This window comes from Delphinus delphis, chromosome X (genome assembly GCF_949987515.2).
Source record: "Delphinus delphis chromosome X, mDelDel1.2, whole genome shotgun sequence".
In the NCBI taxonomy this organism is placed as follows: Eukaryota; Metazoa; Chordata; class Mammalia; order Artiodactyla; family Delphinidae; genus Delphinus; species Delphinus delphis.
The window spans coordinates 95,742,271-95,760,194 of NC_082704.1; the positions used below are offsets into that span (position 1 = coordinate 95,742,271).

General features: G+C 38.3%; 1 protein-coding gene across 1 annotated transcript in view; it reads right to left on the reverse strand.

Moving 5' to 3' along the window:
* CFAP47 (cilia and flagella associated protein 47) overlaps positions 1-17,924 on the reverse strand; it is a 505,984-nt gene that overhangs the window by 190,880 nt on the left and 297,180 nt on the right. The window contains 3 exon segments of the mRNA XM_069540349.1: positions 7,892-8,037; positions 9,480-9,550; positions 17,721-17,807. Coding sequence (XP_069396450.1) covers positions 7,892-8,037; positions 9,480-9,550; positions 17,721-17,807 — 304 coding nt within the window.

A 17,924-nucleotide genomic window follows, 5' to 3' on the forward strand; every position in this document is an offset into this window, starting at 1 on the left:
TATCACTGACGAACATAGATGCAAAAATCCTCAACAAAATACTAGCAAACAGAATCCAACAGCACATTAAACGGATCATACACCATGATCAAGTGGGGTTTATTCCAGGCATGCAAGGATTCTTCAATATATGCAAATCAGGGCTTAACTGGTAGCGCAGTGGTTGAGAGTCCGCCTGTTGATGCAGGGGACATGGGGTCGTGCCCCGGTCCGGGAAGATCCCACATGCCGCGGAGCGGCTGGGCCCGTGAGCCATGGCCGCTGAGCCTGCACATCCGGAGCCTGCGCTCTGCAACAGGAGAGGCCACAACAGTGAGAGGCCCCGCATACCGCAAAAAAAAAAAAAAAAAACGCAAATCAATAAACGTGATACACCGTATTAACAAACTGAAGGAGAAAAACCATATGATCATCTCAATAGATGCAGAGAAAGCTTTCGACAAAATTCAACACCCATTTATGATAAAAACCCTGCAGAAAGTAGGCATAGAGGGAACTTTCCTCAGCATAATAAAGGCCATATATGACAAACCCACAACCAACATCGTCCTCAATGGTGAAAAACTGAAAGCATTTCTCCACTAAGATCAGGAACAAGACAAGGTTGCCCACTCTCACCACTCTTATTCAACACAGTTTTGGAAGTTTTAGCCACAGCAATCAGAGAAGAATAGGAAATAAAAGGACTCCAAATCGGAAAAGAAGAAGTAAAGCTGTCCCTGTTGGCACATGACATGATACTATACATAGAGAATCCTAAAGATGCTACCAGAAAACTGCTACAGCTAATCAATGAATTTGGTAAAGTGAAAGGATACAAAATTAATGCACAGAAATCTCTGGCATTCCTATACACTAATGATGAAAAATCTGAAAGTGAAATCAAGAAAACACTCCCATTTACCACTGCAACAAAAAGAATAAAATATCTAGGAATAAACCTACCTAAGGACACAAAAGACCTGTATGCAGAAATTTGTAAGACACTGATGAAAGAAATTAAAGATGATACAAATAGATGGAGAGATATACCATGTTCTTGGATTGGAAGAATCAACATTGTGAAAATGACTCTACTATCCAAAGCAATCTACAGATTCAATGCAATTGCTAGCAAACTACCACTGGCATTTTTAACAGAACTAGAACAAAAAATTCCCCAATTTGTATGGAAACACAAAAGACCCCAAACAGCCAAAGCAATCTTGAGAACGAAAAATGGAGCTGGAGGAATCAGGCTCCCTGACTTCAGACTATACTACAAGGCTACAGTAATCAAGACAGTATGGTACTGGCACAAAAACAGAAAGATAGATCAATGGAACAGGATAGAAAGCCCAGAGATAAACCCACGCACATATGGTCACCTTATCTTTGATAAAGGAGGCAGGAATGTACAGTGGAGAAAGGACAGCCTCTTCAATAAGCGGTGCTGGGAAAACTGGACAGGTACATGTGAAAGTATGAGATTAGATCACTCCCTAACACCAAACACAAAAATAAGCTCAAAATGGATTAAAGACCTAAATGTAAGGCCAGAAACTATCAAACTCTTAGAGGAAAACATAGGCAGGACACTCTATGACATAAATCACAGCCGGATCCTTTTTGACCCACCTCCTAGAGAAATGGAAATAAAAACAAAAATAAACAAATGGGATCTAATGAAACTTCAAGGCTTTTGCACAGCAAAGGAAACCATAAATAAGACCAAAAGACAACCCTCAGAATGGGAGAAAATATTTGCAAATGAAGCAACTGACAAAGGATTATCTCCAAAATTAATAAGCACCTCATGCAGCTTAATACCAAAAAGCAAACGACCCACTCCAAAAATGGGCAGAAGACCTAAACAGACATTTCTCCAAAGAAGATATACAGACGGCCAACAAACACATGAAAGAATGCTCAACATCACTAATCATTAGAGAAATGCAAATCAAAACTACAATGAGATATCATCTCACACCAGTCAGAATGGCCATCATCAAAAAATCTAGAAACAATAAATGCTGGAGAGGGTGTGGAGAAAAGGGAACCCTCTTACACTGTTGGTGGGAATGTAAATTGATACAGCCACTGTGGAGAACAGTATGGAGGTTCCTTAAAAATCTACAAATAGAACTACCATATGACCCAGCAATCCCACTACTGGGCATATACCCTGAGAAAACCATAATTCAAAAAGAGTCATGTACCAAAATGTTCATTGCAGCTCTATTTGCAGTAGCCAGGAGATGGAAACAACCTAAGTGTTCATCATTGGATGAATGGATAAAGAAGATGTGGCACATATATACAATGGAATATTACTCAGCCAGAAAAAGAAACGAAATTGAGCTATTTGTAATGAGGTGGATGGACCTAGAGTCTGTCATACAGAGTGAAGTAAGTCAGATAGAGAAAGACAAACATCGAATGTTATCTGTCAATTATATCTCAATAAAAACAAAAGGATGAGAGGGTCCATAAAGTTAACATGGATTTGGGAAAATAGGAATTACTGTTTCCTCATATTTTAGATGTCATTTGAAGTGCAGTCCGCTGGAGCTAATATACTGGTACCCCAGAGATATGCGGAATCTCTACAGACTAATTGGTTGTATCATTGATAAGGAGCCCAGAGGAGACCCTCCCAAAATAAATAACTACCATTGGGTACAAAATTCTCATTTTCAGATTTTCTTCTCATAGTTTGCTTGAAAAAGGCTGCAGTGCTTATTGTATGCTGATGGTTTCACAGTAACAGGGGTAAGGAAGGTAGGTGAAGCAGGAGAAGGCCTTGCAGTGTGGAGGGGCTCAAGCTATGCATATATTTGAGAACATTCACCACATTGGTGAAAACTTCAAAGTTCACCTAACCTGCCACCATATTGCCAGCAGGCATACTGTGGTTAATAAATGTTTCAAAGTGTTTATGAGCCAGATGGGATTTCATCTCTCTGTTTCCCAGGGAACAAATCAGGGGTATGGCCTGTGGGAAGGAGTGTAGTTACCAATAGAAAAAAAAAAAAATGCAGTTGTAACAAATCAAAAGAAAAATCAAAGGGCGAATGAAATGTGGCTTGCTGTTAAAAATTATGGAAAATAAAAGAAACCGCCCGCAAATAATACTCGGTCCCTCCAGCTATAAAAATAACTTTCATGAAACTGAAGTTAGTTTGCCTAAATGTTAAATTATACAAAGATTTTAGCATAATATAATTTAAGGTTTTTACCTTGACAGTCTGTAAAATTACGCAAAAATCAGTATTATTTAAGTCTGCACCTTAAATTATGATTGAAAAAGTTGCACACTGATTGCAGAATAGTTACAAATATACATAACAGAGACTGCCAGCTTAATCTCTGCATCAGCAGAGACAGAGAGACTGAGGGAGAATGAGACGAGTGACAGTGCAAAAAGTCACGCGAGGGGTTCCACTTATTTACGCAAATCTAAGGGAGATGGACAGAGTGACATACTATATATATATATATATATATATATATATATATATATATATACATTTTTATTTATTTACTTTTTTGCAGTACGTGGGCCTCTCACTGTTGTGGCCTCTCCCGTTGCGGAGCACAGGCTCCGGACGCGCAGGCTCAGCGGCCATGGTTCACAGGCCCAGCCGCTCCGCGTCATGTGGGATCTTCCCGGACCGCGGCACGAACCCATGTCCCCCACATCGGCAGGCGGACTCTCAACCACTGCACCACCAGGAAAGCCCCATACAATATATTTAACAACTGGTATGGCACAGCCTTAGACTAAATTGTTGTAAACCATAAATCAACAAGAAGACCTTGTGGGGTCTTCTACCAGGCAGTGGGCACCCTCGCCCTCTCAACTCTTGATTTGACCTGGCAAGGCTGGAGCTCTCTTGGTGTGGAACAGGACCAATCTGCATTGCATAAGTTGCTCAGGGATGCTGACTCCCATTTACTCAAGTCAGCAAGATATGGACTTTGGTTTCTATTTGTTTTGACCAAATTCTGTAGACAGAAAAAGGACAATGTAGGACTAGAAGATAAATCTACTGGGGGGGAGAAGGAGTCTGGTGTGGTTCAATAAAAAGGCTCATGTGTTGATGGAAAAGGGCTGGTCAGGCCACAGTAAGTAGCTACAGATGGAGTCCACTCTTAACCCAGGCCCCACATCAAGGATCCCTGCCTGATCCCCCTGCCTCTCTCATAAGGATGATCCCAGCAATGCTGGGTGGTTTCCGACTTTGGAACGTAGGACTACACAGAGCAGATGTTCACACGGGCACCACTGTGAAGACAGAGTCCCAGGGTTGTGTCAGTACATGGCTTTGTGCTGTGCAGTGTTTGTGTGCTCTTTGTGGGTGTCTGTCAACCCCTCCTCCAGGAAAGTGCATTTCCTCAGGGACTGGGTCATGATTTTGCTCCAGCTTCCTCCATTCAATCTGCCCCTGTCTACACATGAGCAGAAATCTTTTTGGATTTCTACATTTAAGAGCATGAATTTTTAGGGCTTCTGTAGATTTTCCCCTAATTGAGGAATTTCTATGAACACTGATGGAAGTTTTGTAAAACTGTTTCTACTTTCAAACAGCTATTACATACGTCATTTCGTTTTATTTGAAAGTTCAAAAGGAACAACCAAAATGAAACAAATGGCTGACCCTTGATAGCAGTTTTAGTAGAAACGTTTCTGTTTTACACTTGGACAGCTATCAAATTGGGGCCTAATTACTTTACAGTTTTCAACAGGTGGTTCTTAATGGCAAGGCAGTTATCACACATTCAATAAGAAAAGGAGCTAACTAGGTGGACTTGGATGTTTGATTATCTATTTAAGCGTGTAATTGCATTTTTCAATATAATTAGCAATAAAATTGAATGTGTAAATGAATAGATGTGTTTCCCCACTTAAGTAATTGTAATTCAATGCAATACTTTAGATTAGGGGCATTATTTCTCAATTGATGGCAATATAATTTCATGATCATTGTTTTTCTTAATATTTTTTCTGATAAGAACAAAATATATGTAATCAAAAGACTGTTTTAATAAACTGAGATGCCAAGTTAAGTGTAATTATATTTTGATTAATTTAGATAAAATTTATGGAAGTAAAGATTAATACTCGAATAGTCTAATTAAAAGAATAATGGGAGTTCACTGGAGGTCCAGTGGTTAGGACTTGGTACTTTCACTGCTGAGGGCCTGGGTTCAATCCCTGTTGGGGAACTAAGATCCCGCAAGCCGTGAGGTGTGGGAAAAAAAAAAAAAAATTCGAAGAATAAAATCAAACTCTTTACCATGCTATTGAGAATTAACCCTAGGGTATTTTTCTAGGGCTATATAATGAATTGATATAAAAAAGGGATTGTGAAACATTTTATTTAACTATTGGTCAACCTATAGCTATTATTTTTCACAAATTTTGATATAGATGAATTCAGTTAAATCCTAAACTTTTTTAAAAGAAATGAAGAACAAGATTTAGCATTACTATAAAATAGCATTTTTTCTTCCTAAATGGTAATTTTCAGTGTAAAATTAAACTATTTTTTACATGTTTAAGAAGCTATACTATTTTTCAGGTGTAAATAATCCTACAGAAAACAGGTCAATATAATACCTCTTTCCAGTTACCATTATTTCATTGAACATGCATTCAATATAGTACATAATTGACACATAACTTATACATTTGGAACTATCTCCTGGGGGTTATAAATTCCTTCCTCAAATCAACACATGGCAGTATCTTTCTCGAAGGGAATAATGCCGTAGAACGTTTCCTCTAAGCCTGTCATCTTTCTTTCTCTCTTTCTCACTCTGTCTCTGTCTCTGTCTCTCTCCTTCCTCCCCTGCCTCCTCTCCTCTCCCTGGCTCTCTCCTTCCCTGGCTTTAGAGAAGCAAGATGTACGGATCCCAGAGCCAGGAAATTAATTCTGTCAACAAGTTGAGAGAGCTTAGAAGCAGCTCCTTCCTCAATTGAGCCTCTGAGGAGAACCCAGCACTGGCCAATCTCTTGATTGAAGACTTGATAGACCTAAAACAGAGGACCTATCTAGGTCATGTCTGGATCTCTGATCCGTGGAAAATGTGATATAATAAACACGGATTGTTTTAAGCCCCATGTTTGGTAACTTGTTACACAGCCATAGATAACTGATACAGATAGGGCCCAGCAGGTCAGGCTTGCCTCCACTCTGCTCCCATGGGACTTCCTTATCCAACCATTATATTGGGCTGGCCAAACGGTTCATTTGTTTTTTTCCATAAGATGGCTCTAGTAAGTGCTTAGTTGTCTTTAACTTCATTAGAAACAATTTTGTTAGATTGTATTGTGACAGCTGTCATATCAGAGTGCATTTAAAAAAAAAACTTATCAAAATTGGTGAATTTTTGTGTAGCCAATTTGATATTGAAGATGGAAGAAAAAAGCAACATTTTTGGCATATTACAATTTATTATTTCAAGAAAGGTAAAAACGCAACTGTAATGCAAAAAACATGATTTGTGCAGTGTATGGAGAAGGTGCTGTGACTGATCGAACGTGTCAAAAGTGGTTTGTGAAGTTTCGTGCTCGAGATTTCTGGCTGGACGATGCTCCAAGGTTGGGTAGAGCAGTTGAAGTCGATAGTGATCAAATCAAGACATTAATTGAGAACAATCAACGTTATACCACACGGGAGATAGCCGACATACTCAAGATATCCAAATCAATTGTTGAAAATCATTTGCACCAGCTTGGTTATGTTAATTGCTTTGATGTTTGGGTTCCATGTAAGTTAAGCAAAAAAAACCTTCTTGACCATATTTCTGCATGTGATTCTCTACTTAAACGTAACAAAAAAGTTCCATTTTTAAAACAAATTGTGACGGGCGATGAAAAGTGGATACTGTACAACAGTGTGGAACGGAAGAGATCGTGGGGCAGGCAAAATGAACCACCACCAACCACACCAAAGGCCCGTCTTCATCCAAAGAAGGTGATGTTGTGTACATGGTGGGATTGTAAGGGAGTCCTCTATTATGAGCTCCTTCCTGAAAACCAAACAATTCCAACAAGTACTGCTCCCAGTCAGACCAAGTGAAAGCGGCACTCAATGAAAAGCATCCAGAATTAGTCAACAGAAAACGCACAATCTTCCATCAGGATAACACAAGACTACATGTTTCTTGGATGCCCAGGCAAAAACTGTTATAGCATGGCTGGGAAGTTCTGATTCATCTGCCGTATTCACCAGACATTGCACCTTCGGATTTACATTTATTTTGGTCTTTACAAAATTCTCTTAATGGAAAAAAATTTCAGTTCCCTGTAAGACTGTAAAAGGCACCTGGAACAGTTCTTTGCTCAAAAAGATAAAAAGTTTTGGGAAGATGGGCTTCCCTGGTGGTGCAGTGGTTGAGAGTCCGCCTGCCAATGCAGGGGACACGGGTTCGTGCCCTGGTCTGGGAGGATCCCACATGCCGCGGAGCGGCTGGGCCCGTGAGCCATGGCCGCTGAGCCTGCGCGTCCCGAGCCTGTGCTCCGCGACGGTGAGAGGCCCGCGTACAGCAAAAAAAAAAAAAAAAAGTTTTGGGAAGATGGAATTATGAAGTTGCCTGAAAAACGGCAGAAGGTAGTGGAACAAAACGGTGAATATGTTGTTCAATAAAGTTCTTGGTGAAAATGAAAAATGTGCCTTTTATTTTTACTTTAAAACCGAAGGAACTTTTTGGCCAACCCAATAAAATTTACAACTAGTGTAACTCTTTGCTTATTCTTGAGGATAAGATCTTTGTTTAGCAACTAGAGGGCTGACATTGTTATCTATATTCCTATAGTCTTCAGCTGCCTTCAAGTTGCCTGCATTGGTTATTCCATTAAAGTGCCAGCCCTTGATGAAAGCACACACCACAGTTCCATTCTCACCTTTTTGTCGCTGAGGATGATGACACAGTAGCGGGTGTGCATGCCAAAGGGGAGAAAGAAGACCTCCAGGCTTGAAGTCCCTTTCGCTCCCAGGTGAAGAGTATGTGTAGAGCAGAAGAACTCTTTGATGAAATTGGACTTAATTACTGCCAAAACATGAAGTAGGGCTTGTTTACGTATCACTTCGTAAGTGCTGTTCAAATAAAGCAGCTGTTTCAATTAGTGATTAGAGTTTGGGGATGAATTTTTAAAATGTTCAAAGCATTAGCACACAAAATTAGATGATGCATTTGTTAATGAAAGTATGGGGGACCCCAGCCCAAGCTTGACATAATAAAAATGTGTAATTATGACCCTCTATTAAAGATTCCTTAAAAAACAAAAGGAACTTCACTAGTGTTTAAAATTAGCCTAGATATACATATAAAAATAAATAGCAAAGAGATCATTCCAGAATCTTCAGCTTTTTTGTGGATTCAAATTACAGGGTGTAACAGACAACTTAAACTGGAAATAAAGGACTGTTTATAGTTTTATCTTTTTGTTGTTTTTTAAAACATATCCACAAACTCCTCAATACTGTCTCTCTCCCCCGTTGCGGAGCACAGGCTCCGGACGCGCAGGCTCAGCGGCCATGGCTCACGGGCCCAGCCGCTCCGCGGCATGTAGGATCCTCCCGGACCGGGGCACGAACCCGTGTCCCCTGCATCGGCAGGCGGACTCCCAACCACTGCGCCACCAGGGAAGCCCCCTCAATACTGTCTTGAATGTGGAGATACGGTGGGCCAGTCTTAGTGACCTGATCCTAACGGAGAGTATGCTAGAATGCAGCAAAATCAAGCAGTATGACTTCTGACACTAGATCAGAAAATGTAATTCAACTTTTTCCTAATCATCTCTCCTTCCTGGTTCACTTGCTTTTAGAACCAAGTTGCCATCCTGTGAAGAAGCCAAGGCCACATAGACAGGCTGCATGTAAGCGTCCAAGACAACAGCCCCACCCTCGATCTGACAGCAACTGCCTGAGAGACCCTGAGCAAGAGTCACCTAGCTGAGGCCAGTTACCCCCGAAGTGTGAGAGATCATAATATAAGGCATTTTTGTTATTTAATACCACTACATTTGAGGTGGTTTGTTCTGTAGCTAGAGATCACCAGAACATCCCCATATCCATTTTCCTATCCATCATTCTATCCACATTTTCTAAATCTATAGTTATTTCATAAAACAAAGTAAATCTGTCTTCTGCTTAACATTTTAAACATGATGAGACCTGTCACCTAAATAGGTTTAAACAGTTCAGAATAAGCCAAAGGAACCATAAAGGTCCCTTATTGAAATACATTCATTGTACAGGCGAGGAAACTAAGACTCAGCAGTGAAAGGCAGGATGTGGACAGAGTTTTCCAAAGGGTCATGGTGCAGAAAAGGCTGAGGACCAACACCTCGGGCTCCCATGTGGCTAGCAATCCCCAGGGCTTACCGTTCTGTCTACAGTCGCATTTACTGACTATTTCATTTCATATTATGCTCTCTATATAAAAATAAGATATGCAAAAAGATAAAAGCTTTTATTTGCAGCACTCACAGGTTTTTAAGGCATCTGGGGCCTGGGAACAGCCCTCAGCAACATCATGTTCACTGCTACTCACAGCACCGCTGTCATAAGGGAACAGGAAGACAACATCAACAGCACAAACAAGACTCAAAAACAATATTCTATCTTAATTCAATCTTTTACACATCCTTAAAAATTATGGCTACCTACAATATGATATGCAAAGACCACAGATGTATTTCCAAGATCATTTTTACATTTATATCGTTAGAAATTTTAAAAATAAGAAAAATCATTTATATCTTCACCATTGCTTTTTAAAAATTTTGGTAAAAACAATTCCTTTTTACTTGCAAATACTGTAGAGAAGTAAACAGTTGATAATAATAATAAAAACCCAAATCCTCAGACTCCAAAGGAGGGTGTCTCAACTTAGGACTACATAGGCAGTCTCTCCAAAAATGGTTCTAGAACCTGATTTCTTGAAAAATTCTCTTCTCTAAGCTAACTGTTCCCACATTTGTTTCTTTCTCATAAAGGTAGAAGGAGACTTGGGCAGCTGTTTAATCTCTTGTTGCACTTCTGAAAATTAGCCAATCACAGTCTGAAGCAAGGGCCTCCCTTGGAAGGTTCCATGTCTTCCAGAACCCATCAACTTTCTCCAAATTGCTCCTCTTGGTATTCATGATTATTTTGCTGTCAATTAGGACCTAGGCTCTAAGACATTGTTTGCCTGATTTTTTTCTGAGAATATAAACATCCCGTATTTTCTCACCTTGCCAGCTGATTTGTTTGAGTTTGATGCTGTAAAAATATACTATTTCTAAGTAATGTTCTTCCAACCATATCTATTCCTTTTCTCCAAACACTGTCTTTTCTTTACACCACATTCTTAATAAGGTTATTTACCACCTCTTGTCATTATTCCGTGCTTTACTTCTACTCACAGGCATTCTGACTATCGGTTTCAGTAATTCCCTTTTTTAAAAAGAACATTTAATACTTTTATGTCATTTGAGCATTTGATAGATCCCTAAAGGCTATGATAGACATAGTAGACAAATATTTTAGCATTTATAAGAGAGACAATACAAAGAGTGGAAAGAACAACAAAGAATGCTTATTTCTCAATGTACCGCTCTGATGCCATCTCTTTGATAATGGAACTCTGGGTAGAATGCCTGATTAAAATGCTCAGATAATCTCCAAACCTCATTTTGTTCAATACTCGCAATCACTAGCCCTTCAGTCATTTTTGTTTTTTCACAGTGAATAGAAAAGCAGAGCAATTTGGGGGCTTTGTCTCCTTTTTCTTTTCTTTACCTATTTTGTTGGAGAACAGCTAATGAAAGTACCTTTTTGAATAAATCAGAGTTGCCTTATCCTCAAAGGAAAGTCTCAAACCCAGAAAAATTGAGTTACCTGTACTATTTATGGTAAAGACAAATAAAAATAATTTATAGATCTAAGAATTTGATTGACTTGCTCATAAAGCTAATGATTGTCATGATTAATTCAGAGACATCAGAAAATAATTTAATAAAATAATCTGGCTCAGGAAAATTCTAATTTACCTGATCAATGTTCTTGACCCTAGAAATTTGATGACAAACCCAATTTGATTACAAAACCAGTATCTTGCATGTTCCAAAGACAGAAAAGAAAACAATTCACTCACCTTTTTGTTAATCCCCATACCTCAATCCATGCTATCACTTTCCCAAATGCTCATTGATTATTGTTGAAGCTAAGGCAGAGGGAGCATTTCAAAGCCTTGGTCTTAAGGAAGAATAGCATCAAAAGAGGCTAAAATTATACAAAACACTGTAGATCAAGCAATGGAATATTTTTCTGCTAATTTAGTAGTAGGCCAAAGTCAGGGAGTAGAACTTACTTATGAGGTGGGAAGGGATGGCATTACTTTTTCCTCTGCAATAGTGGTAATACAGCTCTTTTCAAGCTAAAATAATCAAAACGATATTGAACTGGTTCTAGTCAGGGCATGAATAAATCAGCTGCAAGAATGGCTTCCTTCTCAAGCTTCTCCAACAGGGAAGGAAGATCTTTATTATAAGCTTTCATACTTCTGGGTTGAAGTATGCAGCATTCAGGGCTGCATCCAAACCAAACAGCAAATGATCTTGTTCAAGTCTAGTTTTTATGCATCACAGGAAGGAATATAAGAGGATCAATTTTTAGATTCATTACATCCTCCATGTTTCCATGAGTTTGTCAAAATAGGGCCCCATGGCCATCTGGAGGGCTGTTAAAATGGAATGTTTGCTGCCTTTTGTACCACTTTGGCTCCTGAACAGTTGAGAAGTCTCTAAAGCAAGGGGTGCTAACCTGTGGTACAAGGACAGAGTGAATCTGTGAATTTAAATGGGGAAAAATTCATCTTTATGTCCACTAACTCTTAATAGCAAGTTAAACCAAACCACAGTAGTAGTGGTTAACTATACTATGAATTGATCACCAAACAATCACAAATATGTATACATCACATTTCAGTTCTTGCACATATCTTGAGCTGTCATTTATTTCATTGCTACTTTTAGGGTATGGTAGTTAATCTCTACCAGTAGATCTTACTATGTATTGTGTTAATGAAGAAGTATATATTTTAACATATTACAATTTTTAAATATTTTGATAATCTACTAGACTATTACTTTCTTCTATGCTATGGACTGAACTGTGTCACCCTTAAATTCATATGTTGAAGCCTTAACTCCCAAAATGACTGCATTTGGAGAGAGGGCATATTGGAAGGTAATCAAGGTTAAATAACATCATAAGGGTGGGGTGCTAATAAGACAGAATTAGCATCCTTACAGAAAGAGACACCAGTGAGCTCAACCTCTCTCTCCATGTGTGCACAAAGAAGAGGTCATGTGAGCACACAGTGAGATGGCCACCACCCATAAGTCAAAAGAAGAGGCCTCAGAATGAAACCTAACTTGCTGGCACCTTGGACTTTTCAGTCTCCAGAACTGTGAGAAATAAATTTCTGTTGTTTAAGCCACCCAGTCTATGGTATCTTGTTATGGCATCCCAAGTAGATTAAGACACTCTGTAATCCTTGCATCTTATTTTATGTATTTATAAAACACTATTCTGTGAAGTAGAATAGGTTTCATAAGACTACCAAAGAGCTTGACAACATTAAAACCTCATATGAAACCCTAATCGAGAGCAAGAGGATCATAGCAGATTGTTACTCTTAGTATATACATCTGGTTTTTGATTCACTCTGCTTTCCTTACAAACTTGCCTAATTCTAACTGTTACTAATTATTCAGTGTAGCAGAATGAAATATTTTAAAATCATGGCTCTCCAGAACCCAGCTTTTTTTTTTTTTTTTTTTAAACAAGACTCAGAAACATCTCTCTACCAGGGCCTTCTTTCATCATTTGGGTGGCTATTCTGGGCCAAGCTATACTGGGAACAATGACGAATGATGAAACCCCTCAGTTCACAGAGTATCCAGTCTGTCATGCAAAGTAGCTCTACAAGAAATAAGTACAAAGCAGAATGATAAACACTTCAATACCTCTTCAACTTGAATTCACACTTTCCTATGCTGACCCTGCAGTCCATATTTATAAGCGTATGCCTTGTACTTCTCCTTGCCTGCCTGTCCCCCACTCCCCCCAATGCTTCTGCGATTCCCCCTTCCTATGATATTTCTATATTTGTAGGGTATTTGTAGGAAAGTTCTGCCCCTGCTTTAGATTCTGGCCGTCAAGATCATACTCATATTTCAGATCCCAATTTGTATATGATAAAGGAGAACATGGTGTACACATGGAAAAAAGGTTACTAGGACCTCATTTTTCTCCTTCAATGTTTTATCTTTCACGAAGATCTCAATAATATCTACATAGTGATATTCCTTGCCAATCAGCTCACAGAGCATATACATATATATATATTATTTTTTGGTATAACACATACTACTGAATGCATTCTGCCCTGTATAATTGCTTACATTTGTGTAGATTTTTTCTTCTCTGCTTGATGGTTGGCAACTTTAGGGCCAGATCTGTGACTTATTTATCCCAATATTTCTCCAGTACTAAGAACAGTACTTAAGGTGCCACTTAGTAAAAATTTATTGAGTGATAAGTAATTCAAAATTGCTGGAAAAAAATTGCAAGTCATATCACTGTAGGAAATTATTTACAAATTGCCCATTTCTGAGCACTGCTGATCCATCACTCAATTTTAAAGTGTGGCTAAAATCAGTCTCCTGTCCTGATCCTTTCTGATAATCCTTGGGATTTAATTAGAATAAAAGCTTCTTAACTGCTCTTGCTTATGCTCAGGGATCATGTTCACATACAGTAAAATATGTGATGAACATAAAGTTTCCTCATCCATGTGGTTTCAACTGTGTTGTTTTATATGTATCTGTTGCTTAAGAAGACCAGTTTACAGAGACATTTTACATTTTTAAATAGGAGATCCTTTTTTATGCCATCTAAAAGATAATTTCAGCACTTTACGGCTCATTTGAGAAGAGGTTATTTATCATGTGGGGAGATATTAACAGAAGTGACTCTGAAGAGGAGTATCAGTTAGTATACGTTAGGTCATGCTACAGTAACAACTCCACATCTCAGTGGATTAACACAATAGTTTATTTCTTGCTCACACATGTAGTGATCTTTGGTGAAGGAGGCCTCCATTTCTAAATGTGCCTCTCTAATAACTGTGGCAGGGAGAGGGGACAAGAAAAATTGCTCACTGGGTCTTAAAGCTACCACCTGGAAAAAACAGTCAGCAGTTCTCACATGCCATTGGCCGATTGAGTTATGTGTTCATGGATAACTTCATCATTAGTGGGGAAGTGCAATATTACCATGTGCCTAAAAGAGGAAAACAAGGATATTTGTAACAAAGCTCTAAAAATAATCCAGTTAGCTTATGGAGATTTTTAAAAACATTTTCTTGTTCTCTTATGTTACCTTGATGATTAAACCTAGAGACCAGACCAGGGCTTTACTGAGATAATGTAATACTTATTATATGGTATATTACATATGAAAGTTAATCATAGAGGTACTGCACCAGACTTCCATTCTGGTCATGATTGAAATGCATGTTCTTAAATTTTGTGTCTGGAAATCTGTTCAAGACAAACATTAAGGAGAGCTTTAATAAAAACAGGATGTGTCACATTATTAAGTATTGTTTTATTAAGATTATATTTAAAGATCAAAAGGCCTCATTATGCTGATGAAGTCAGATTGATGAAATATTAGATAACGTTGTGCTATTTGGAAGAAAAACACTCTTTTGTGCTCCCCTCACGGTGGAACTTGTTGGTGCCTATCCCAATAACCCCTGGTCCTTCCCTCCTCCTTGACAAAACCCTCATTTTCTTTTGATGTGTACGTGGAGAAGGGCAGTTTCTCAGTCTTCCTTCCAGCTAGGGTTGGTCATCTGATTAAGATTGGATCAATGGCTACAAGCAGAAGTGCTATGTGGTATTTCTGGGAAGCTTCCCTAACAGAAAAAGGGCACACTCTTATCCTTTCTGCTGCCTATAAAGTGGACTTGATTGCTGGAGTTCTGGATACTTCAGCTGATCCTTGAGAAAATGAATAAAGGCTTGCCTGTTACATGAACCGGAGCCTGGAGGTGTTACACAGAAAGCAGTCAGGACCCTAGAAGAAGGAGCCACAGTAATGCTTCTAATAAATCTGTTCAGAATTGTCAGAAAAGCAAGGTTTTTGGTGAACTTGAGACTATTCTATCACAACTCAACATATGGATTTGGGGCTCAGTATTCAATCCATGTCAATGCTGAAATGACATACCAAGGACCAGCCCTTTTCCTTGAGGAACTGTGTGGCTTTCGTCTTTGTCTCACCCTTGCCTTTGATCTGGGAGACAGTCTTTAAAGAGGTGCACAGGAGTAAATCTGCGATCCTTTAAATTAACGGCTCTGAATTTTTCTTTGAGAGCTAATCTGCCGAAGCCTGACTACTCTATGTTCTCCCTGACCCAACACTCAATGTCACTGCATCTTTATGTTTCTTTCCTCACAGGAAGACTTGAGAGAAGAACTAAGACAGTACAGTATTATAAATACATATGGAAGAGACTATATGAGAAATAATGATCAATAAAGTTTGAGACTGTGATAGACACACTTCTTAAGTGATACTTCACGCTGAATTGGGAATTATTTTGCATGAGTATTTCCAAAGTTTCCTTCCTTTCCTAAATTAAATTACAAATGCTTTCATACTTGTTGACTCTATTTTGTTTTTGATTTGAAAGGCATAACTTAAAAAGATATGTTTACCTGTAGTTTGAGATTCTATGGCTTCAATAATTCTGGAACTTTGGGTCTAACTAAAACCATTTCAGAACATTGCATGAAGAAAAATCATATTAAAATCTGGATACAGAATTTCCATATTGTGTTCCAAATTATGAAGGTTGACTCATTATTCTTGCTCTTCATTAAACAGATCCACTTTGAGTTACTTCTGCTCACAGATACCTACAGCATTTCTTTGAGATTTGACTCTAGTTTAATTACGTGATACTATAAATTATTTGCAATTAATGTGAAGAAATTGTTTCAAAGCCATTCAGGCAAAATCTGTGACCACAAAGCAACTTCTTGATCAAGAAGCAAGGGACTGAAAAAAAAATCCAGGAGAACTGTTTACTGAAGTTTTTCTGCCAATACTAGCATTTCACACTACAAAGAAATTAACATAAATGCCTACAATACTGCATTCCTATGATATCTATAATGTTGCTTTATAGCTCAATGTATCAACACTGCCAAATCCTTGCCTCTTGCCATATTTTTGCAGCTAAAAGGATGACACTGATGCTGTCAAGCATTACACAGAGACAATGGTATAAAATAAACTAACAACACAGTAGTAACGGTCAAATGTACTTCTATAATAGAAACCTGCATTATTTTGTTTCTGCCTGACTTTCTTCAACCTTTATAACATTGTTTTTTTCTACTTCACTTTAAATAGCTATTTTGTAGTTTAAAACAGATGAGACACATGAGGCAATCTAACTTTAAAAAATTCTACTTTTCTATTGAGAAGTCAAAGTTCCTTTCTAAACTAAATACAGACTTCATAACATGGGTCAAATAAGCTTAAATACAGTCAATCCTCATTATCCACCAATTCCATTTTTGCAAATTCACCTCCTCACTAAAATTGATTTGTAACCCACAAATCAATACTCATGGCACTTTCAGAATTGTTCGCAGGCATGTGCAGAACGGTGGAAAGTTCCAGTAGCTGGTCACACAAGTTCCCAGCTGAGGTCAAATAAGGTGACACTGGGCTTTTCTATTTCAGTTTTCCAGCATAGATAAGCAGAGGATGGAGACAGTAGGGGGTAGTACACAAGTACAGAAGTGCAAGCCGAGGGACTTCCCTGGCAGCTCAGTGGTTAAGAATCCACGTGACAATGCAGGGGACACGGGTTCAATCCCTGGTCCAGGAAGATCCCACATGCCGCAGAGCAATTAAGCCCGTGCGCTACAACTACTGAGACTGCACTCTAGAGCCTGAGAGCCATGACTACTGAAGCCCATGCGCTAGAGCCTGTGCTCTGCAGCAAGAGAAGCCACTGAAATAAGAAAGCCCGCGCACCACAACGAAGAGTAGCCCCCGCTCACCGCAAATAAAGAAAAAGCCCGCGCGCAGCAATGAAGACCCAACGCAGCCAAAAATAAAACAAATAAATAATAAATAAATTAAAAAAAAAAAAAGAAGCACAAAGCCGCTCTAGCTCTGAGGTCAGGCTTTAAAACCTTTCTCTTATACCTGTTAGTGGGACTGCCTCAGGCAAGTCATTTAACACTTCTGAACTTCATTTTCTCTGTGTAAAGTAAAAAAAGTGGAATCTACCAGGATAGGTTGTTTTTAGGATTTACAATTATAATCTATGTGGTTAAATATACTTCTCCTTGGAGTAATGGTGCAATATTCACTAACTGTTTATGGCAACTTTATAGAAAATAACTACCATGAATAATGAGAATCCACTGCATTTAATAAAGTGCATATGTATTCAATTTTCATGCACATAAACCTAGAAATATATAAAGAGAATAAGTGTGAATAATATAAATTATATATATAATATAATATAAATTAAATATTTCAAATAAATGAAAACTACTATGTAATTATATAACAAGTTTACTTGAATGCTAATTTCTCAGAAATTTGCCTCAGATAATTATGAGCATAAAATATATAGACATTTACCCATCATTCATGTGGTCAACAAATTCTCCAACTTCAGTTAATTGGGATGGCAAAGAGATAAATGTTGAGGATTCCACAAAAATGACACTAAAATAAATGAAAAAAGGATTATTTTGAATTCTACTGTAACAAATTTCAGATGACCACAAATCATTCTTCTTTTAAATTATTTTCCATCATTCATAAACTATAATTAGAATCAGA